The sequence below is a fragment of the Micropterus salmoides genome, unplaced genomic scaffold (genome assembly GCF_014851395.1).
Source record: "Micropterus salmoides isolate LMB-PRFRI ecotype aquatic unplaced genomic scaffold, ASM1485139v1 Ms_hic_scaffold_17, whole genome shotgun sequence".
Taxonomy (NCBI): Eukaryota; Metazoa; Chordata; class Actinopteri; order Centrarchiformes; family Centrarchidae; genus Micropterus; species Micropterus salmoides.
Genome location: NW_024040817.1, coordinates 1,710,794 through 1,735,690, shown reverse-complemented (window position 1 = coordinate 1,735,690; position 24,897 = coordinate 1,710,794). Strand labels below are relative to the sequence as shown.

The window sequence follows — 24,897 nt, the reverse complement described above, 5'->3', positions numbered from 1 at the left end:
AATACAGATTAAGGTGCAAGACCTTTAGCATCAAAACAAAAGATAGAACTGATAGAAGAATTTATAAGATATCTTGTAAAACATTCAACCTGCACAAAATGGTACATAATAAAGAATAAAAATCAGGTCTATTATAATTGTGGAGGGTTTGAGAAGGAGATTTAATTACAAAGATTACATGTATTTAATGTGTATTCGTGTATTCCCCTAGAGGCCTGACGGACAAGCTGGTTTGACTCCACAATCTAACTTGTAAAATCATTTCCTCAGCTCCTGTTAAGTAAGTGTTTGAGGATGTGTGGTTTCTACTTTTCATAACTGCAATAGTACTCCCTGTTCCCGGGAAGGCTGAATATCAATAATATCTGTGTTTAACCTTTTGCTCCATCTGTTGCTGCAGGCCACATTTTGTGATTCCTACTGATAAGAGGGTGGATTTCTCCATAAAATTCTTGCATTGAGCAACTTAAGAAAAAGCAAACAAAGTTGATCAGGTGGACATGCAGTCTCAATGATAGCTGTTGCTCATATACAGTATGTGCCAGAGCTTCAGCCTGGTTGCCATGCAGACTGTAGGAGGCTGCAGCTGGAGAGCAAAAGGAAACACAAAGATCATTTCTGCTCTGGTGGACGGAGGAGAATCAGGACAAAGGCAAAAGCAGCGGAGATTTCCATGAGTCGATAGTGTGCAGAGAGACGAGCGCATACTTAGCTTTTAAAAACCTCATATATGTATGATCAATGTCCAGCTGGCATTTTTCAAATGAGTAAAAAGAGCATTGTCTATAAATGCAACTCCAGGTCTATTTGTTCTTTCTTTTTTTTAAATGGATGTGGATATGGTGTGGACATACAGCGTTTTAATGCAGAAGCATTACGTAATAAATGAATGGCTTTCTACAGCACTTGCTGTCCAACTAAAGATGTCTGAGCCTGTCAGCTGAGTCATTTGGACAACGTGGCCGAGAATGACAACAAAAAAGAAATATGCCGGCGTCGACATCAACAACAACAACATGTTGCAGACAGAGTAAACATGCTTCTGATAAATCCACATTCTGTTCTGTCTGCAGGAGGAAACATTCTTTAGATCAGAGCCGATCACTGATCAATCACAATGACCAGGAACAGCAATGTTGGCCGCTTGACTCATGACCAGGAACACAGTGTTCCTGGTCATGAGTCAAGCGGCCAACATTGCTTGTTAAACTGAAGATAACAACACAACAACAACAACAAGACATAAAAAATCAAAGAAAATCCAGGCTGTGTAACTAAGACTTAGTTACGAAATGTGTGAAACTTAGTTACTAAGTTATTAACATGAGGTTGGCTGTCATTTAATGTTCATTATATAATAAATATATACTTGTTCCTGACTGAAATATCTTCACATCTATTGGATGGATTAATATGACATTTTGCACATGCAATCTTAGTCATTGTGAGCATGTTAGCATGCTGACATTAACATTTAGCTTAAAAAAACTCTCTGTCATCAGTGGAACTGCTATATGTTAATATTGTAGGTCTTAATATGAAAATGTATTCCAGGTTTATCCTGGCCAAACTGATCCCTGTGTTTGAGATTATCTTTATAAATAACATTGAAATCCTTCCCGTTACAAAATGTTTTTGTACCTACTAGTTATTTAGACACCGAAATGTGAGAAAATATGGGTTCATGGTTTACAAATACCAAAATTATCCTTGACTCAGACTATGATCCTAAACCTGGCTCCTTTGTATATTTCAATGTTCACTCTATTTTATATTAAGGACCAAATACTTTGGGGCTAATAAATGCAAACTTTAAAGTCAAAATTACAAGCTGTGAGTTTGAAAACGTGAAGCCAGATACTTTGAAATCCAAAATAATAGCCTACATTCAGCTGCAAATATGACCTAATGGACCGCTCGGTGGTGTAAGGGCTTGGTAGCTGGAAAATGCAGACAGGAGCTAAGTCATGTAGTGCCTTCTAAGTAATTGAAAGAATTTGAAAATCAATCCTGAACTAAGCTAGGACTCATGTTAAACTATATACATGTTAATGTCGTCGATCAATCCAACCCCATTGTCTGTTATCATTCTAAGAAACAGTGATCAATGTCAAGTTGCAATTTTTGCACAACCCAATTTTTCTTCTTTCTGTTGTAGGAATCAGTACTTTTCATTGAACTGTGTTTATTTCAACAGCAATCTCAATTGTTAGCATTCCTTGAAGCTCAGGAAGTATTGTTAAACTTCAGTGAGTCTTTATTTTATGGGCTTTTACATTCTGTTTTTGTTATAATTGTATGTACTACACAGAAAAGAAATTTGCATTCATATTTTCATCCAAGGAACAGGGGTCCTTCAGGGGTTTATGGAGGGTTCTTATGAACAAGGTTACACAGCTTGATTCACTGGAAAATCATTTGATGTTTTTTTTAGGACCCAATCTCCTCGAACGGATGTCTGTGCTTATCTATTATGGGGTCTTTTAATGATGAAATTTGGGTCCTGATCTGTCCAACCAACAGACTGCACTGTCAACCAAAAACAAACTCTGCAGTCTCTTAACCTTTGCCACAGTGACCCCAGAGCTCCAAAGATCCCGCGATAAAAACACCAGCATGTCTGAATCACTTCATTGATTTGTTTTCTTGCCAAAGCAATTAACTAACAGTCAAGAGCAGCTATTGTAAACTGTACAAGTTTATAACAGTTCAGGGCTGGAGTGAGCTTCTGAGATGACGGTCATCCATTAACAAAATGTTTTACTCTCAGTGGTTGACATCATGTTCCGCATCTGGATATGAGTTGATTTTATTGCACTTTTTTCCCCTTCACATGTAGCTCAGGTCTTGTGTTTTATTGTCAACAGCAATACAATCCTGCACAAACTACTATCCTATCTACAATCCTGTGCAACTATCCTGCATTACAAAGTACCTAAACTCAGTGTTAGTGCAGGAAACAGTGTGATGATCACACAGGAGTGAAAAAGTTACGGTGTCAAAGAAATGTCAAGTGTCAGCGACATGATCTCCCACTGAGTTTGTTTAAATGTTTGACCAACCTAGATATACTCCCTTGAATAATAAAGGGTCTGAAACAGTGGTATTGATACAGTTGACACATATTAGTGACTGGTTTCCATGTGACACATGGTGGGAATTAGCTGGTCTTTGAGTTTATTTGTTTCTACTTTACTAAACTCTACCCTTCCTCATTGCGCCCTCAATAGAAATGACCTTGAGCAAAGCGTGTGAATGTGTGTGGAGCTGCCCTTTTATGAATAGGTTTTGAAAACTGCACAGTGTTCACAGTTTGTCTCTCTGTCCCTCCTCTACAGCCATATTTCATGTTCCCAAGGCTCATTCATAGACATTTTCCATCCATCCACCAGATGCTCTCAGGCTTGCTGTAACAGCCAATGCTTTGACTCAGGGTCTATTCCATGTTTCTATCTTGTTCCCCTTCCCTAGTTGTTTGTTAGTGCGTGTGTGTGTGTGTGTTTTGTGCCTTAAAACTCCTGTGCCTCTGCCAGCTACTGCGACCGCCACAGCCAACCAATACAGGACAATGCCAACTCAATCCAGCCTGTCTCTTGGCTCTTGTCAGCCTCACCAGCCACCTCTTCACCAGCACGTTTGTGAATAAAGACTGTCAACTTTTAAACCCTATCCAAACTTCACACTTGTTCCCACTGCACCTCATTTGCACTGCAGTCGCCTGGCCTTCTCTGTCCACCTCCCCGTCAGCCTCTCAGTTCATATATAGGCACACAGTTTCGTTCATTCCCTGCCAGAGCATCAAAATTGCCAGGTAACTCATGCCTTTGCTTTCAGATCGTACACGCATCTGAGTTTGCCTTCTTACCTTCAGCCTGCGCACCTACAACTGCCTGTAAGCCTGATCTTTTAATAAATCCCTGAAATTAGCCTGTCCGCCTCACCTGTCTGCATTTGGGTCCCTTTCCTTTCTCCCTTACACTCACCAGCCAACAGCAGCATTTCACGTACATTTTAGTCAAAAAGTCACTGCCGATGTATCTTTGCTATCATAAACTCAACAGCTTAATGATCTAATGCTGTTGTGTCTCATTGATTTCATTAATCACTAACCTCACAGGCTGTAGGACTGAGAACAGCACAGTCAATATACAGAGTGTTATTACACTAACGGCACATTTCTCAGAAATGGAGGATCCCACATTAAAACATAAAATCTGGATGCACAAACCGATATAATACTGCAGGTGTCTGCAAAAGATGAACTTATATAACTTATAACTTAGATATAGTAAGACTTGTTATGTGCAGTTGCAGTGCTGAGTTTGTTCCAGCTATCCAGTACTATTTTAAAGTTGTCTAAACTGTGTGTGTTTGTCCTTTCCATCTCCATCTCTCCCCTCCTGTTCACTGTAACAGAGATAATGCTGCTCTCTGCTGGACAAAAAGGTTTGGACACATTTAAGTTTATTTTATTTATCTGTCTTTTTTTGTCCTCTTGTTCTCCAGTCAGTATTTCTTCAAGCTTGTCTCTTGTTAGTGTCTCCTCTCCTAATACATCTCACAGCAACTTCTATGAAAATGTAAATACGATGCCAGAATTTCAAAGTAATCATTCATTTCTTATTGTTTTCCATTTATTTCCTTTCAGGGTGAGAGAGGCTCAAGTTCACCTTGATTAGAGGGTGATCTCTGGAAATAGCAGAATCAATCGCTTGACTGAGCAAAGTATTACTAAGCGCTTTAGCTGGCACAAAAAAAGGGATGCTAGAAAGAAGCAAATGAGAAAGGGTTATAAATATTTTAAGAAAAATAATATCACTGGCGAAATATGAACAACTAGTCAGTATAAACGTCCTGTGTTCCTCCCTTTTTCCCTTTTTCCAGGAGTTTGTCTGTGATGGATTTTAGGTGGGACAACACAAGGTGTTCAAAGGACTTCATAACCCGTCGCCCTGACCTCTGTGGTTATGAAGTTCTTTGAACGCCTTGTGTTGTCCCACCTAAAATCCATCACAGACAAACTCCTCCCCCTGCAATTTGCCTACAGAGACAACAGGACTGTAGATGATGCAGTAAACATGGCCCTTCACTTCATCCTCCAGCACCTGGACTCCTCAGGAACCTACGCCAGGATCCTGTTTGTGGATTTCAGCTCCGCTTTTAACACCATCATCCCGGCCCTGCTGCAGGACGAGCTCTCCCAGCTGAACGTGCCTGACTCCACCTGCAGGTGGATCACAGACTTCCTGACGGACAGGAAGCAGCACGTGAAGCTGGGAAAACATGTCTCTGACTCCAGGACCATCAGCACCGGTTCCCCTCAAGGCTGCGTTCTTTCTCCCTGTATACCAACAGCTGCACCTCCAGTCACCAGTCTGTCAAGCTCCTGAAGTTTGCGGACGACACCACCCTCATTGGGCTCATCTCAGGTGGGGATGAGTCCGCCTACAGGTGGGAGATCGACCATCTGGTGACCTAGTGCAGCCAGAACAGTCTGGAGCTCAACGCTCAGAAGACAGTGGAGATGGTCGTGGATTTTGGAAAGAGCACAGCCCCACCCTCCCCCATCATCCTGTGTGACTCCCCAGTCACCACTTTGGACTCCTTCCGCTTCCTGGGCACCATCATCTCCCAGGACCTCAAGTGGGATCTGAACATCACCTCCCTCACCAAGAAGGCCCAGCAGAGGATGTACTTCCTGCAGCAGCTGTAAGAAGTTCAGCCTGCCAAAGACAATGATGGTGCACTTCTGCACCGCCATCATTGAGTCCATCCTCACCTCCTCCATCACCATCTGGTACGCTGCTGCCACTGCCAGGGACAAGGGCAGGCTGCAGCGTATAATTCGCTCTGCAGAAGGTGATTGGCTGCAATCTTCCTTCTCTTCTGGTCCTGTACTCCTCGAGGACTCTGAGGCGTGCAGGAAAGATTGCAGCCGACTCCTCCCACCCAGGACACAAACTGTTTCAGACTCTCCCCTCTGGCAGGAGGCTGCGGTCCATCAGGACCAAAACCTCTCACCACAAAAACAGTTTCTTCCCGTCTGCAGCCTCATTAACAAGGCCCGGGCCCCCTAATGACACTCCCCCCTTGCAAATGATACAAATGTCTCTGCACATGTAAACACTGTTTCATCTCGTGTCGGGCACAGACCTGGTACGTCGCACACGTTTGTTGTTGATTGTTGATTTTTGTTGTTGCATATTTTTATGTTGTCAGTTTATATATTTATATGTACAAAATATTCTCTTCCGTTGCGTTACTTCTGCACGGCACAGACCCAGAATAATGCACATGTATATATCTGTAATGTTGTTCTTCCATTCCATATTTATATATTTCTACATTTATTTATGTTGACTGTATGTTTGTCTACGTGTAGCACCTTATCACCACAGCAAATTCCTCATATGTGTAAAACACCACTTGGCAATAAAGCGCCTTCTGATTCTGATTTTGTAAAGCTTCAGTACCCCTGGAAACCAACAGGGAGCACCAGTGTTAAGGCAGTAAAGCAGCTTTTTTGTACCCCAGAAAAGTATTGATATACTTTAAAAATGTACAGTACTATCAGTGCTTAGGACTAAGAGGTGGTCACACCAGTTGAACACTGGATAATCAAAGATAAGATATGGAACATATGGAACATGTTTTGCTTGGTTTAACAGAAAACCTGGATGCTATGAGAAAGTGATTCACAGAGACAAGCGTGAATGTGAAGCTCTTCCCATTTATTGCATTTATGTGTTTTTCAACTCCATGCACCCTCCATACAGTGCTCTTTAACAATTTTAACTTTTCTGGGACCGCAGACATCCTTTGAAGGCAGATGGAATTTGCCTCAGCAAGTCAGGAGTAAAAGAATTCATCTCTTTTATTTTCTGCTTCATAAATTTGTTCCATGCCATGTTCAGTCTGCTCAGCCTCCTTCTATTTCTACAGAGTTGGCCCTGCTGAATATTCGATCTCTTACCAACAAGTTAAAGGTCTTATCACTACCTGCAATCTCTTTTTTATGTTTTAAACTGAACATAGATAATAGTAGCAGTGCAACAAATCTCATTGAGTCAGCTTCAGGCTTTAATGTTATGAATGTTTCTTGGCCTGACAAGAAAGGTGATGCTGCTGCTATATTAACTCCAATGCAACGCTTTGAATGTGTTTGCACTATGTTGACAGGCACATATGATCCTGCTGTTAACAATTTACAGACCTCCAAGGCCCTCTACACATTTTGTTGACAACTTCAGTGAGCTGCTTAATGTTCTCAGCAGATTTTGATTATCTTGTCGTAACTGGTGATTCACATTGATAACCCAAAGACAAAACTCCAAAGGCATTCTGTGACATTCATTTGGTTATTGGCAAGGTTGTAGATATTTTGAGCGCCGTTGTCAGGGACACAGGCCTGACCATTTCTGTGTAATGGTAAACAAACGAGCATACCAGTTGCCTTTACATGGAAGTTAAATCCATGACAATATTCTTTACACCAGGCACTGCTGATTAGCGAGTAGTAATAACTCTGAATGATACTGAATGCCCGTGCAAAAAGGAACGAAGCATCTCTGGCAAGCAGAAAGCACTGTGGAGAAACACCCCTGCTGTCACAAGTCAGAAAAGAGGATGCAGGAAAGTAAATGCAAATGGAGAAAAAATTTTAAGTACATGTTTGATCGCCTTGAAGAATATAAACCCAGTAAAGCCAAATAACAAAACAGGCTGAAGCTGCACACAGATGGAACCAATGTCCTGATGATCTCAAATGCACCACAACTTTAGCCACCAATCTAAATTAAAAACTTATTTCCTTTGATTCAACTTATTACTGCACCATAACTACATTCTAACTGTGATTTGATTTCATATAGTTTTTTGCATTGTATTTCATTTTATGATTCTTAAAATCTTATTTTAGTTTCTTAATTTATTTATTCTGGTTTATGTTGCTGATTTTGTCATTGCGTTTATTGTATAAGTAAAGCTGCCTTGCATTGCTTAATTCACTTCCTTTTTCTATGTCTCTGAATTCTCCAGAAAAAGTTTTGAAATGTACAATATATAGAAATGCAGAATATGCAGATTGTGTCACCGTTATTTAACGACAGAAGGAAAGAGAAATGGTTGAAAGATTCATTGGTTTAATTTGTTACATGCTTGTTCAATATGTGTAGTGAAATGCGAGGTGGGATACTCTGTGCTAAAAAGCTAGCCTGCAATCAAGAGAATGATTGGAATGATTTAGTAAATCAAACATAGATTAGAAATATTGAATAGAAATAATACGCTAAAGTGTATATTGGGCTGGTGTGTGTGTCGGTTGTGCAATATTTCACTATATTAAAAGATACATTTGGCAAACTATGCAATACAATTCTTCTTCTTTCAGCAAAAATCCTCACTAATATCTCAAATACTCAATATGTGCACACATGTTGTACTGCTGTGTGTGGGTGATTTAGGACATTTATGTTAATTGAGACATGAGAACATTTGAACAGACTGTTTGTGTGTGTGTGTGTGTGTGTGTGTGGGTGGGTGTGTGTTTGAGCATTGTGAGGCAAATATTAACTTTGTCCAAAGTACATTAGTGTTCCTGAATTACGATGCACAAATGTCAGCAGAGTTAATGTATTTGAGTGCTATCCTACTCTGAACTTCAAACTCTCTGCAGGAACATACAGTATGTAGCTAATCCCATCCAGTCCAACAATCAGCGTCATTAAAGGCACATATCACTGCAGAATCAAACATTTATTTGGTTGTGTGTGAGAGACTCTGATGGAAACTGGACAACGTATGCTGGATGTTGCTGGAGCCCAAACAAGAGCTAAAAGAAGAGTGAATAATGGTCAGACATTCATCAGAAATATAACACTGAACAGATGATACGTCGCTTTGTGTCTATTGGGTGTATGTGTAAAAAAGGCAAACACATTTGCCACAACAACTTTATAAGGCAAAGCTTGTTATAGTGTTCTTCAATTCAAGTCAAATATTTTATGTCAAATCACATCAGAAGTTATCTCAGGGCACTTTTTATTTAGAGCAGGTAAAGACATTATAACATTACTAACAGAGAACCAACAATTCCCACCACGAGCAAGCACTTGGCGACGGTGGCAACCTTCTTCTTCTTCTTCTTCTTCTTCCCCCAAGTGAAAATCAAAGCAATTAATGCAGCTTCTAAGAAATAAAAATATTTGGGAGACGTGTCCTTTGGTCCACTCACCTGTAGCATAACAGAGAGTTGATGCTAGCCTCCACATCTGGTCTTTTCATCTGGCCTTCTGCCAGCAACAGAATTTTGAACTCTATAATTAGATCTTTCTTACTGCTTTTTGTGACCCGTAGTTGACGTCTTAAAGTTTTTACCAACACATTCTCAATCCCATCTCATCACATATGGATGAAATTGGTCAAGGCCCCTTTAACGCACTGGGTAAACTCTTGGCATGTGCAGGCTCCAGACATTGCACTAGACTTTCAAAATAAAACACGTGATTAACATTGTAAAATGGCATGTGGTTAACGTTGCGAAATGGTTGCAGTTTGGTTAGGTTTAGGCACCAAAGCTACTTGGTTAGGTTCTGGAAATATCATGGATTGGATTAAAATAAGTATTTTAATGACAAGTTTTTGCACAGGAAACAAATACCAGTCTACTGCATGAAAGTCCAGTGTTTGACCCATACATCCATGCTGACCACCTCCTTAAGTGGACTTTTGAGTTTTATATACTGGGCCTACTTGTAGCATTGAACAATGACAATAAAGAGTACTGTGCATTAAAAACTGACTGCAAGGGGTCTTGACCAAGCTTCCATATGTGAGAACAGGTTTGTTTTTATACACCGCCGTGCCCCTGACTTTGCCTCTGTGTTTGTGTGAGTCTCAGCTGGGTCCTGCCTGCCCGCACACCTGTCTACAATCAGCTCATCAACTTGCAGCTTATCAGCCCCGGCGTTCCTCCCACTCATCACCAGGTTGTTGTTTCAGCCACAGTGCTACACTGAGGCCTCTAGCTGTAGATACTTTATGAGTAGTTTTCATTGTACCTGAATTAAGGCTTGTTTGTTTCCGGTGCTCCAGGATTTCTGTTTGCCTGCCTGCCAACCAAATCTCCTGTGCTTCTTCTGCCTCCCACACTGTCCTCTGAATCCAAGCCTTGACAACTGCCTTCAAACTGCTAGTCACCTTACAATGTCCATAAGAAAAGTCAGTCACTGACTTTTTAGTGTCTTTTTGAAAAGAAACAGCATTATAAAACACCATAGTGTTTTTTTCCCCCCCCTGAATGTCTCAGACCAAGATTCTGAGGAAGTTCAGTTCAAAACTATGCGTATGTAAGCACTGTTTAAGTTAATAGCTCAGCATCCGCCTATCTGCTATTGCATCACGCTCATTTCTGCTTCTTTCAGCTTTCAGGAAGTAACAATATGACGAACTGACAGACTGTGATGAGGGAAGCATCACTGCAAAACATTTTGACACTGATGAGTCAACACAATCAGTTCAGCTTGATGAATCAGTGTTAAAGATATGTTTGTTCATGTGCCCAACATACAGTATTTACCCAACTTCTTCAGGAAACTCATGTAGTTGGACACCAGTCTAAACTATGGTATGCAGGTTTGGAGAAATTAAATTGCAGAATTTGGACACGCTGGGCAAAGGTTATTCTTTAAATCCAAAAGAAGCACAGTAGGGACAAACCTAGAGATGTAACATCCACTTATACAGCGGCTTCAGGATTTCTAATATCTCCTTTTCCCAACTTCTACGCAGCCAAAAATGGAGTTGCTGTGACTTCAGTCTGGTCTGGAGGTGACTGAGGCCTTCTTCAGCCCGAAGAGAGAAGGGTAATGTCTGTGTAACCTCGTCCTCAGGCACAGAAGCAGCATCAGTGATTTAATCCAGGAGAACATTAGATGATCACGAGTTTAAACAAAGCAGCAAATGTGACCTCTTCCATCTAGACCATTATTGTTCTCATTCTTAATCTTCTTCTTCTTCTTATAAAATAAAATTCTTACTCTAAAATGTGATGTATAAAATCACTTCCCTAAGCTGGAATTGGAAGAAAACATAAGTGGTATGTGAAACTACTGTGTCTACATATAATACTAAAGTAAAAGTTTTTAATGCTGATGGAAGTAAAAAGTATTGGAATAGATTTTAAATAAAATTCAGGGCTCAAAGCGTATGACTCAGAATACTACAAACTTACAAACGTACACAAAATACCTGTTGCGAGGACACAATATTCTTAGACTTTTTATATAATATTTTATATAATATTATAAGTATCAAAATTTTAAATCCAATGAAATGACTAAAACTGATTTGACACTGAAACAAAGATCTACAGAATATCTGAACAAATAAACAAATAATTATGTTTGTCAGAGATGTTTCACACCTTTTTGTTATGGAGTGTGGATGTTGTTGAATGCCCGCTGGAATGCCGTACCTGTCCACATCCTGCTGATAGTTTGACTCCAGGTGCACTGAAACTCAAGCTGCAGGATCAGCCAGCTAAGTGTGGCCTCAGGTGAAGGGGAACACATGGGCCAATCAGATTGTTTTGTGGTTTATGGAAGATAATCTGTGCTAGGGGCAGAGTGTGTGTCTTTGTGCTTTGTCATTCACCTTCAACCCCCCCCCCCACACACACACACACAGTTCACCAGGCCTTAAGAAACAACTATGAATGAGCCTTCATTGTTTAAAATCTCTCAAAATGTTGTCTATGTCTATCTTTGTGTGTGCTTTCTGCACGCTGCCCTTTCTCTGTATGTGTGCATGCCCTTACATATGTGACTGTTTATGAATGTGTGTGGTCTTTAGATGACGATGTTTCCCCTGAGGTGACGGATGTACAGATCACTTTCAAAGCCGGGAGATTTGTTCCCCCCATGAACAAAATGTTCCCGACAGAGATCAGGCTGTCAGTGAGAGCAGAGCTTTACAAAGGCCCTGATGTGTTTTGATAACAGCGCTGTGAAAAGAAGCGTAATGCTGTGGCTTTCTGTGGTATTCCTGCAAAATCACAGAGCAGATCTAACTACGGCTTTTGCTGAGAGCTCTAGCTGAGGTACAAATCTCCTGAAGAGCAGGAGTGGAATAGACAGCTTTCAACAGGAGGGCTCTCTTCTCAGTGTTGTGTATTTGTCTCATTGTTTACAGAGGAAACATGTCTCTCTCACAGCCAAGCTCACTGTTAGCTCACTGTGGGCTTCAGGTATCTTTCAGGTATTATATCCTCTCATAGATTGAATGGGGTGTATAAAGTGATCTGTGGCCCTACTGACCTTATGTGGTTTATAAAATGTATTTGGTCAAATTTGCAAAAATACAATAACATTTTTCAGTAAGTTATAATAGCAGTGGTGTAAGGTGACACGTTTCTCAGTCAGTGTTCTTGACTGTGATACTAAACCTCGACCTGCTGCACCTGACCTCTAACTGCTCTGCTGAAATGTGAACAAGTATGTGGGTTCAAAGTGAAGAAAGTAATTCATAAATCCATTCCAATCGCATAGCAAAGGTCTTCAATAATGACCTATAAGGTGAAGCTGGTCATTACATATATAGAAATGGGGGTAATTTCTGAACAGGACTTAAACCCCATGTAAAGAAAGTTGTTCTGTTATGTTTTTATTATTTGAGAAATAGAGCCATTGTTAAGTCTTTTATTTTAGTCACAGATCTGGGGAAACTCATCCATGCTTTAATCTCCTCCCCTTTACTATTGTAACTCCCTATATACCCGACTCAGCCAGAAATCAAGTAATTGCCTACAATTAGTCCAGAATGCAGCTTGACTTTTCTCTCTCTGCAAAAACTTTGACCATATTGTTTATTTTGGGATTGATTTTAAAATATTTTAATTACTTTATAGGCCAGGCAGGGGGTGCCACCTTTTTATATCTCTTTTTTTATTTGTTTATATGTTTTACATTGATTGTGACACACTTTTCTTAACCTGTATTGAATGGTGCTATAGAAATAAAGCTATAATTATTTTTATTTATATCTGTGACCTGAATACAAACCCAAACACTTGTTATCTAAGATGAGACACACAGATGAGCTGTTTGGATGGTTTGTACACACACTGCTTCTGATAGCCTTTAAAGGTGTGCTGTTGTTGTAGAGATTAGCCTGTATAGTAAACACTGAGAGCAGGTAAGTAGGGAAACCGTCATCCTCTGCATCTGCGGGTGCATGATTACTCTATTTAACTTAACATTATACATACAATGTACTCTTATTACCAGTGCATCAAATTGCATCAATCCTAACTCTACATCAACAGATAAAACTAAACATTCAAGATGATGCAGTCACTTCTGTCTCTCAAAAAAATCCAATTAATCAGAACACAACCCATATAACCTCATCTACGTTACAGAATTAATAATATTCTGTTAAATAGCGCCATCTCTGGTATTATCACTTAATTGACAAGCTAGTGTTTCTGTAAACTGCCTCACTTTTATCTATAATTTTTCCAACTGTGGTGCCAAAATCAAATTACTTCCAAAAATCACACATTGTGACATTTGAACAAATCAAACGGATAACTTTTTTTGTTTGACAGCCTTCTTGGTCCTCTTTTATTCACAATCTACAAAAACAATATTATCTCTACCACTCCAATTTGCCATGTACAGTTTTATGCAGATGATGCCATTTTATATTCCACGGGCTCTTCTCTTAATAATTTGCAACTGCATCTGCTTTTGATATATTTCGGATCTGTCTAATCAAACATAATCTTGTTTTAAATTCTGACAAATGTATACTATTCTTAAGGTCACTTAAAAGTATCCAGCCTGGTGCTTACATTGATGAAAGTTATGATTACTTGGGAATCTGACTGGATACTTGAGTCACTTTTAAAACCCATGAGGATCACCTCACAAGCAAACTGGAGGTCAAAATTGGAATTTGTATACATTTTCTGTATTTGTATAGTGCCTTTCTAGTCTTTCTGACCCCTCAAAACGCTTTTATGCTACATCATGGTCACCCCACTCATACACTAAGGCAGAGACTAAGGTGCCTCTGCCATCACAAAGCTGCAAGCATGGCTGTCGACTCTTGTCATTACTGGTACTCTCAATTTGTTTTCAAAACATATACATCTATGTGGACTCACAATAGTGAGAAAATAGGTTACTTTGTGCAATGTCAGCACACTGACTGCTGTAAGACAGTAAACGCAAAGCATTTGATAAGTCAGCATAGCTCTTTGAGATCAACTAATCAGCACTTTGATTTACACTACTGCTGCACAATTCAAAACATTATTTTGTCATGTTATAAAATTTTTTTTCAGTATTCAATATGTGTTTGCAGATCCTAGTGTGCAGAAGTAACTTTTTGTATTTTGCTTTAAAAAAGCCTTAGAAAATCTCCACAAACTTTTCAATACTCATAAGTCTACTGTTTTTATTAGAAAAATCTCATGTAGCTTTCAAGATTCAGCACGAGCACCACAAACCAGGACATGCCAGTAGTTATTAAGTTGCCCAAAATGCAGTAAAACCTCCATATTCCTTTAAGACAGACTGAACATTGAACATTATACAACTCCTCTTCTCCCTCGGAGTGCCTCTCTCTCGCTCTCTCTCTGGGCGATCAGTTCAGTGCTGCTGACTGTGTTGGACTCCGGAGCGTCACCCCGACCTGACGCACTATTGTACCAGAGCGCAGCTGTCACCATTACTTCATGCTTATTGGGCCAAGACCGAGAGAGGCAGAGGCAAAGCAAAGGCAAACAACGGGAGAGAGAGAGAGCAAGTGAGTTGGACCTCCGCGCTCTGCTCCATCGATCTGCAGAGGCGCACAGAGGAGCTTCTAGCGGACGTTGGATTCACAGTTTGGAACATGCTACTGGGCAATTTGGTACGGTAAGACTGTGACAGTTCTGCTGTTTGATTCATATGCCGCTTTGTTTTAGCTTTCATTTGGACGGCTGAAGTGTTTCCCAACTCCCTCCCTTCCCCGACAAAAATTGGGCTCTTGCAGAATTGATGTATCGACCTGTGAGTGAGAGAACTGCACTTTGCCTCACATCAATGCAAGCCTTGAACATTGGAAGCGTTTCCTGAAAATAGAGGAAATTACATAACTCTGGACAGGAATATGAATTACGGATCTGCCATGACTGGCTGCAGTTATTTTGGTCTGACAGTTGGAACAAGATGTATCGTGATAGTGGTGATGGTGATGATGATGACAGATTACCTAAAACAGCTCAGCAAACAGCTTGTCCACAGTGACTCACAGATTTGCTTACCTGGGAGGTAAAGGTCAGCAAGAGCTGTAGGTTAATAGTTAGGCTGTGGACTGTCCTCATTTCCATCTGTCAGAGCATGGATTTGACATCATCATCATCATCATCATCATCATGAGTAACTGTAGAATGATTTGGAAGGCACATAAGAAGGCATGTCTGTCATATGTAATGAATTAGGTCAATATGCTAAATGTCCTTACAATGAAACACCATGAATAATATTAAAGTAATAATAAACTATAACATGTTTGTGTTCAATAGTATTAATATTTTTCATCTCATAGTTTAATAGTACAGGTTTTGCCATAATTATGGTATTTTATTATTTACTATGGAAATGCATCATGGGATTGGCAGATACATGCAGTTGGCATTATCCTTTAAGAACACTCAGGGGCTTAGTTTTAGTTAGATGATGGTAACATTCAAGCTGAAAGTGCTTGTCTGTTGTGCTTAAGTTAGGATCTGGCTCAATGAGATGTTTAGAGCACTGTTTCCCAACCTCTGTGGCTTGTGTCCCTTTAAAACAAAGTCATGTCTTTGTGTAAACCCCCTGTCAAAGGTTTAATATATGTATGAGTTGCGACCATATGGTTTAATTTAGGTTAATAAATAGAATCGAAAGAAAAAAAGTCATGAAAATAAACATAGTTTTGTGCAGAAAAAATATGTTTTTAATTCTCTCCTATCCAGTTATTCATTATGTGACCCCCTCAGATTTATCTCATCACACATTTGGTGGTCTCGAACCCCAGGTTGGGGAACACTGCTTTAGTGTGAATGCAGATGCATTGCCTTCTTAACTCAGTGGTTCTCAAATATATTCCAGAGATCTCCACGGGGTTCTTGACAGGTTTCCAGGATGTTTCTTAAGAAAATTATTTCAAGAACAAAAAGTGAACAGCCAGCAAACATCTGCATCATTTCAAATGAAAACTCCCTCTGTGAGTTCCTGCCTCGTTTATGTTGAACAAACAGTTTTGTCTCAAACTAAAGTGATGTCCCAATGACAGAAGTGATGTTGACCTCAGAAACTAACCTCACTGATACAGTATGTGTACATGTTTAGACCATCTTCAGCTCTGTACAGCACATCGTGTAGCTTTGGTAGGAGATGACCCTTTATCAGAAGTGGGTTAGTGTTGTTCCCTTTTCACCGAGCAATCACACAACACTCAACTTTTCCAGCGTTGCCATTCTTGGCTGCCCGTTGACCTCTGACCCCTTTGGTGAGATGTGAACATGAATGTGCCTCAGAGGAGAAGAAAACAAACTCCAAGGGCAACAAGGTAGCATAGTGACCAGCCTTTCAGACCCTATTTTGGTAAGCATCCTCATGAAGTGTCCTTGAGAAAGACACTCTATTCGTCCCAAAGCAGCTGCTGAGCCTGAGCTTCGTCCATATTGAGTGGAAATTGGAGATTTCCCTTATTGGAGTCAATAAATAATCATTCAATGTATGTGTTTTGTGGTTTTCTGCAGGTAGTGGTTGTGTTCTGTCTGTGGAATACTGATGTCATCAGAGCTTATGTTTTTCAAGCCAGTGGACAGACAGAGGGAGGAGACAACCCACCAACTCATACTAAACGTGAGAACAGTCTTGGTGCTTGATTCAGGACAAATGGAAAAATATGTTTCATTCCCATTTTGAACAGTTTCTTGTGTAGTGAAATGTAGCTAATTATAAATGCTTAAAATCACCAAACTCGTGGTTTACACGTTGTAGCCCTAAAAAGATTAAATACTTTATTAATAATACATTTTTGCTGACCCTTTACAGAAGTATATAGTGCAGCCGTTGGTTTCAGTGCATTTCACAATGTTATTAAAAGTCTCAATTGTAGGCAGGGATCATTTTAGTGCATTCATTGATGCTCTGACATCTCAGAATGGTATGCTGCAGAAAATTAGGTTGATGAAAAATACATTTCTGAATAAATTTAGTTATTTCACATCAGCCCAGATCTCAAAATTCAGATTCCAATAAGTTTCCAAAACAGCCCCACAACACACTACTATAATGAATCCATGACCAAACATGTTATCTGGCTCCGTCTCTTTTTGTTTCATTGTGCACTGAAGAACTGAAACCAAAGACCACCCGCAGAGTGCTTTGAAAACAGTTTGTAGTAAAACCATTTGTAGTTATTTGCAACATGTGCTCTTTGTTGTTAATGAACTTTGACCTGCATGTAAACTTTGTGTGGTATACATACATAAACAAATCGTCCTTTAAAGATGTTTACACATTTCTTTTTAAATAAGGCGAAAGCAGGCGTCTGAAGAAAGAAAATAAAACAGATTCATATCTGAGTTGCAGATGTATACAGTACGTTTGCAGCAGTTGTAACTAAATGTGCTCCTCTCCCCCCTCCAGCCGTCTCGGAGTGGGTCAGCTCAGCGGGCTCTTGCAAGGGGAGGTGCTTTGAGTTGGAGGAGGCTAAACCTCCAGGATGCAGGTGTGACAATCTGTGTAAAACCTACTACAGCTGCTGCTCTGACTTTGACGAGCACTGCTTGAAAACAGGTCAGTCTGATGTCACTCCGCCGTAATGACTTCTCCTGGTTTGATCTTTTTTAACACATTATGCTCTGATAAAGAAACTATGTTTTCTGTCCTGTTTGATAGTTTTGCAGGATATCAATAAAAGTCGTTGGCTAAGAAACAAGTGATTCAGTTTTTGTTCAGAGCACTAATAAAATAAAACCAATCTGGCACTTCTCCCATGACTGTCTGTTACTTTATGTAGAGTTAAAGGTATCCATAATCAAGTTGAGAAGCATTTTATATTATTAAAGGATCAATTTGAACAAATTGTGCAGCCTTGTAAGTGCTCATGTATATGCTGTCCTTTCTCGTTAGAAGCAATTCTGTATTGACCAGCTAACAGATTTAAATAATTTGTGTGTTTATAGTTGTTTTTGTAGTGGTTTAATGTTATCAATACACATATAATAATGTGCCAAAAGCTGGAGGAGCATTCCTATGTAAGCCCTTTATGTTAAATGATACTGTTAAATGGTGTTGTACGTACTTCATTGTATCTTCAAGGACATGCTGGTGTATTTTATATTTTTCTTATTGTCAACAAAGCCCATGCAAAGGCCCAAACCAACAATGTGTTACTATGTCTCCCTCTTACTTTTTGACTTCCCTACCATGTCTGTGGCACTCAGACCAAGGTTTACAATTTTAAAAAGCTAATGTTAGCCATCATTACTCAAACAGTGGAAAAAAAAATATTGTTTGGGACTGTTTTCAGCAGCAGATCCCACATGTGATTCTCTAGTGAGTATTTGGGGCAGCAGGTTGGTGTATGTGGGACTTAGTCAAAATAAACTACCATGTGTGTGTTCATGGTGATGAAGGAGAATGTGCAGCAGTGAGGCTCACTGATGTGTTTTAGTTTTGTGTTTTTAGACAACAATAGAGTTATATGGCTCAGAGGAAGAAGAGATATCTGGCTGCAGATACACCGTACTTGTTAGTAGAGACATTCAGTGTTCGTTATGGTCTTTTCAAGAGATTTTTTAACAATAAGAAAGATATAGAATTTCACCAGACTGATCCTTTAGGCCTCTGTTTGTATCTGTATTCGGCAATGCTCTGATTGTTGATTCAGTTTGAGTTTCTAGGCAGCAGGAGTAAACTGTGTGTTTGCTGGGGACTATAGTTATATATTTACTATTAAATTTGTTTGGAATAGTACACAGCAGTACTACAGTAGCTCCAGGACCCAGAAAACTCAGCGTACACAACATGATAAGTCCTCTCTGCTGTAGCTGATGAAACATGGACAAAGGGCAGCTGTCCATCTGATGCTAATTTAGACCTTGGCTGGGTGAAGAGAGTGCAACCACAGTTTCATCTTGAAAACATTAAACAAACAACGCTGGGACGTTTTCCAAAATAAAATAAAAAATCTGTTGATTGGCGCTCATGAACTCTACAACCATGAGCTACTTGTCTTCTTTGCTTGTAACTGGATGATTTGTAACAGAGCTCGAGATTAAGTTCATGTGGATTCATTTGATCGGTGATGTTTTTCATATGGTTGTGAGCCTCATTGTGGGGTTTTAAAGCATTGAGGTTACTCTGATGAAATTATATTTAATGAACTTTCCTCTTTTTTATGTGTTTCAGCGGGAGGTTTTGAATGCACGCAGGATCGCTGTGGGGAGGAGAGGAATGACGACCACGCTTGCCACTGCTCAGAGGACTGTCTGGAGAGAGGAGACTGCTGCTCCAACTACAAGTCACTCTGCAAAGGTACTTATCATGTCTCTACAAAGCATTACATAACAATAAGAAACTGAGAATGAATGTGCATGAAAGCAGGTAATCATTCTGTGCTGTTGTTTCCATGTGAGATGAGACTTCATGGGTGCAAGAAGACTGTGAGGAGATCAAGAGCGCTGACTGCCCTAAAGGGTGAGTCTGAAACTGATTAAAGAGAATGCTGCAAATTACATATTTTGTTATTTTAATTAAGAGTATGAAGATATGTTTCTGTCAAATCATTACCTACCATACTCATAAGAATAAAAAACTGTCTGTCCTTTAGTGTCATTTGTGAGGACTACAACTGGATGATGAAGTTGAACAAAGCTCTTTTCATAATTTATCCTTTCTTAGTTATTGCCTTTTAACATGCCGCAATTGCCACTTGTGCATTTTGCCTTTGCATCCTCAGCTTCATTCGTCCTCCCCTCATCATGCTGTCTGTCGACGGGTTCAGAGCCTCCTACCTGAAGAAGGGCAAATCTGTCATCCCCAACATACACAAACTCAGTACGTCTTCTTCTTGCTGTAGTTGTATCGATTATAGAGATTCTGATCTATGAGACAGTGTGAGAGAAGATCTTAGAGAAGCTCTTCAGAAGCAGCTTCATTGCTTTAGTGGGTTTACACATAAAATGAATTTTGCTTTGATGTTTTGTTGCTTAAGCACAGTAGGTAGAAAAATACAAGAAAGATAAAGATACTGTATATTGTCCATGTTGTACAGGTGACAAGGCAAGATGTTGTTCAGCTGCAGATAACTTAAAATATGTTTTATAAAGTTTAATACTGAATGATTTATATTTGTTTCCTCTTAGGTACATGTGGTACTTCAGCGCCCTACATGCGACCAGTCTACCCATCAAAGACATTCCCAAATTTATACACCCTAGCCACAGTAAGTGAACCCATGTAATATCTGAATGACTGGTTCATATCTTTATCATGTAAGACCGGTTTTTAACATGAACTCAGATCCAACAGGCTGTTCATGTTGTGACGATGAAGCAGCTCTGATATTTATATTATATTAACTGTGGGGACATTGTTCTGTGGGATCTTTCTGCAGGGTCTGTATCCAGAGTCCCATGGCATTGTGGGGAACACCATGCACGACCCGGTGTTTAATGCCACCTTCAGCCTGCGTACTAGAGAGAAACTGAACCACCGCTGGTGGGGCGGACAACCTGTGAGTAAAGTCTGCATACCAGCTTGTGATTGGATTAGAAACTCACAGGCTGGCTAAATAAACCACAGTGAAAGGAGACAGTTTATGCATATCACTGATCAGGGTTAAAACTTCACAAAGATCACAATAACCAGGTCTAGTTTCACGTCCTGGAGGCCGTTTGAGAAAACTACCTTTTGTAAAATGCATCATCTTTCCCTAAATCAGATGGGAAGACTGATTTCAACTTTTGGCTCTCCTTTTAGGATACAGGACACATTTAGCCTAGCTTAGCACAAAGACTGGAGTCAAAGGGAAACTGCTAGCCTAGCTCTGGCCTCATATGAACAATTTCCTCCACAGTTACCTTATTTAACACACCCTGTTCACCTTGTAACCCTTTTTTTATTGTAAAAACTCCAGATTAGAGCTATTTCTTGACCGACGACAATCGCATACAGTGACAACACACAGCATCTCAAAACTCCCAATAATAGTTGGGTTTCCAGATTTCACCACTGTCCTACTATACACAAAACCGAGCTGACTCTTAGATGGATTTGTGACTAGCTTGCTGCTAACAGTCATGTAAAAAATATTAGTTTTGATGGAAGTAAGGTAGGAGTTTTTCCTTGCCTGTAGCCTTTGTGCTAAGCTGTGCTAAACAAATCCTGAAACTATGTCTGTAATGGTCCTGTATTCAGAGAGATAAAACGGATTTTGATTTTCTCATCTGAACATTGATAAGATATCAGGTTTATTTCCCAAATATTGCAGTGTCACTTACATACATTAGCTAAATGTGTGTTAAGTTATGGTACTAGAGCAGGAGGGCAGTGGGAATAATAGTATGGGTGAACAGTATATCCGACTAGATTAGGTAAAAGAAGAAAGACATTTCTGATAACATACTTTCCTTTCTTGTTTTACAGATCTGGATCACAGCAGAGGAACAAGGAGTGAAAGCAGGCACATTCTTCTGGCCTTGGTACTTAAGTTAGTACTGGAATATTTTTCAAAAGCTTCAGATACTGAACGCAGCACTGCACTGGTAACTAAAACCTTAAGGACTCAGCTGAGAGCATAGAGGCTAAAGGTAGTTTGGAAGGGAAATTATACAGGTTATTTTATGTTTATTTAGCTGGTGTTTGTGTCAAACATATATATTCTAAAAGTTAGTTATAATAGGCCTACACAGTGCTACATAATATACAATAAATCATGCTGCAGCATATGCTCCTAGGTTATTATTTTGATTAGTTTAAATGTGTAATCAATGCAGTTGTCATCTTAATCAGCTCAACAATATTATAGAGGAGTAAAAAATATATAGATGGTTACAGAATTAAGCAAGACAAATTTATGGGAGTTATTAAGATTTACGTTAATTCGTTTAAACTGATTTTTATATTCCCATTTCCTCCGTTTATATCATAATGTCATCACCAAATAAACAGGAGTATAAATAAATTTTCCAGATATCCAGAGTTTATCAGCGTGTTTTCAGTTTAGCATTTTGAGACTCTTTGATTCACCTAACTATGGCAGCACGGAGAGATTCGTTTCAGAAAACATTTACATATCCGTGACATAATGATCACAAGGGCAGGGGAGGCTGAGCGCTGGTCACATCCTGAGACTGACTGACAATGGCCCTAAACATCCTACACACGGACACGGGACAATAGCCCTACACACTCAGTCACAACACAGGCCATTGAGGGCTCAAAGCAGCCTAAACACCGGCTTGTTGAGGCACTGAGCAGAAAATTGCTTGAATCAAGAAAAAAATGTTGAAGGCAATGTGGTGAAAGACATCAGGCTGCTTTTTATATACTGATATTATTGATATAATACATATAATACTGATTGTGTTAGGCTGGTATTTCCGCGTATTGAGACATTAAATTAAGGAAAGGTAAATAATAAGTCAAGTATCAACTGTGAAGAATCTGTGATAAGACATTTTGCTTGTTAATCAGCATTCACCATGTTTTGTTTCCAGGGTGATTCCCCTGGAGAGGAGGATATTGACCATCCTGCGCTGGCTGCATCTGCCTGATGATGAGAGGTGTGTCTTTCTATTCTTCAGACTTCACTTAGCACTTAGAAAAGAATCCAGTTTTGTTTTGTTTTTTTCTCTCTCATGGCAAAAACTTTTACTTGCAGTAGCAGAAAAGGCACAGGTGGAACTAATAACGTTAGTGTTGTCTCAGTATCCCTGTAAGCCAGCTGTAGACAGCGAGCCAACACAATGTGGGGCTCTGGAACTGGGCCAGCTGAATTGAATGCAGCTGATATAAATGTGTTTTTTCTGCTACTGAAAATCAAAGTTTGTGCCATGAGGTTTATAGAAAAAAAATGATCAAATGATTATGTTTGTTTTCTCTTCGAAATATTTTGTTTTCAGCTTTCCCTTTACACTAACACACAAGCTAGCTTTCTAGATGTAATATAACTTTGTCTCCACATTGCTCAGTACTTATTTAACTGTCAGGTTTCAAGCTCCTGTCCCCCTGGACTCAGAAACTCCTCATGCTCATAAGGATGTTTAAGTGACTGCAGAGGCCCAGGGTTTTACTGAAAATGTGTATACTTTAGAATATATTTTTGATAGGGTGATGCTTATGCATATATAGTTTAAAATTTAACTGATATTGTATATCAAATATTTTAGACATCATCGTCAGACTTATGTGGGTTTATATAAGAGGTGCTGGGTGTTTTATATTTAGTCAGGCGTCTCTGTGAGTTGATAAGTGTCTCTAGAAGACTTGAAGATAAAGGTTGTTTTTAGAGTTGTGCAGATGCTGGGTCAGTGAAGGGGTCATGAGCTGATAAGTGTTTTTAAAGTGTGTTGAGGCAGCGGGTTAGGAAGGTTCTTGTGTTTCGGTGTGAGCTAAGGTGGGATGCTCACTGTCAGAAACAACAAGCTTAGTGAAGAGTTTTATTTTCTTATTACTCATCACGGTGACCTCAAAATGCTCTCCCACCTAAAGGGTTTTTAAGATAAACCTAGACCTCATGATTAACTTGTCTTTGTCGTCTCTCTTCAGGCCGTACGTTTACGCTGTGCACTCAGAGCAGCCCGATACCTTTGGACATCGACTGGGACCGCTCAGCAGTGAGGTGAGTGTGAGACCTGAGGGGCGGAAAGTGACAGTGAAGCTGCTGAAAGTGTGAAAGCAATTTCAGTTCAGTACATCACTACATTTAGGATTTATTTCTTTTTTTAATCCTGCTTTTTCCTGTTTATAGCTGGATAACCCTCTGAGGGAGATTGATAACATCATTGGTCAGCTGATGAACGGCCTGAAGCAGATGAACCTGCATCGCTGCATCAACGTCATCATCGTTGGAGACCATGGTATGACCACCATATAATACTCGAAGACCGGACATTTTGTGTTATCTTTTTTCTTTAGGTAAATCTGTCAAGTTGACGTAAAAGTGAGTTTATTAGTCAATGGATGACTTACAAAAAGAAAACAAGGGATACAAATACAGATAACCCCAAAACAGAGCAAATACTTGACTGTTCTTGGGCTTTTAATGATGCGTAATCATCTCCAGATTCAATGACGTCTAAAGGGTCAGCTCATCCAAACTACAAAAAACACATTTACATCTCACTTAGTAGTGTCTAGCCATGCAAATAGTTATAGGTTTCAACATATTTGTATTGGAGATTTCCGCCACCACACCCGTACAATAGGGGTGAATGAAATTTGACATAGCTCAACTGTAGCCTGTCTTTGACGAAACAATACACAGTAGAATTTAACAAAAAAAGTTAACAACAAACGTTAACAAAAGATTTGTTTCTCACCAGGTTCAGGTTTGACATTTTTCAAATGTTATTTTTGTATTTGTGTTATAATGCTATTATTTAATAAGGAGTTGGGCACGTTTAAGTGTTATTATCTCCTCAGGTGAACAGGTGACAAGCACTCCTCGAGTAAACGGCGGGCACTCTATGGATAGGATCCATAGCAAAGGCTTCTGAGCGCTAAACAGCTGCAGCCTATTTAACTTAAGTTACAATTATAGGCTACATAACTTTACCTGACAGGCCTTCATCTAGTTTTCCCCGTGTGAATTCCCTTCGGTTGTCTTATTTAGGAAAGAATAATAGAT

The 24,897-nt window shown here is 39.6% G+C and overlaps 1 protein-coding gene across 1 annotated transcript in view; it reads left to right on the top strand.

Moving 5' to 3' along the window:
• The first annotated feature begins 14,725 nt into the window (after window positions 1–14,725).
• Window positions 14,726–24,897, top strand: part of LOC119907010 (ectonucleotide pyrophosphatase/phosphodiesterase family member 2) — a 39,345-nt gene continuing 29,173 nt past the window's right edge. The window contains 13 exon segments of the mRNA XM_038724546.1: window positions 14,726–14,818; window positions 14,821–14,916; window positions 16,793–16,898; window positions 17,688–17,837; window positions 19,455–19,580; window positions 19,682–19,742; window positions 20,005–20,102; window positions 20,411–20,490; window positions 20,662–20,781; window positions 21,693–21,748; window positions 22,766–22,831; window positions 23,817–23,889; window positions 24,019–24,127. Of these exon segments, the coding sequence (XP_038580474.1) occupies window positions 14,741–14,818; window positions 14,821–14,916; window positions 16,793–16,898; window positions 17,688–17,837; window positions 19,455–19,580; window positions 19,682–19,742; window positions 20,005–20,102; window positions 20,411–20,490; window positions 20,662–20,781; window positions 21,693–21,748; window positions 22,766–22,831; window positions 23,817–23,889; window positions 24,019–24,127 (1,219 nt within the window). The 5' untranslated portion in view covers window positions 14,726–14,740.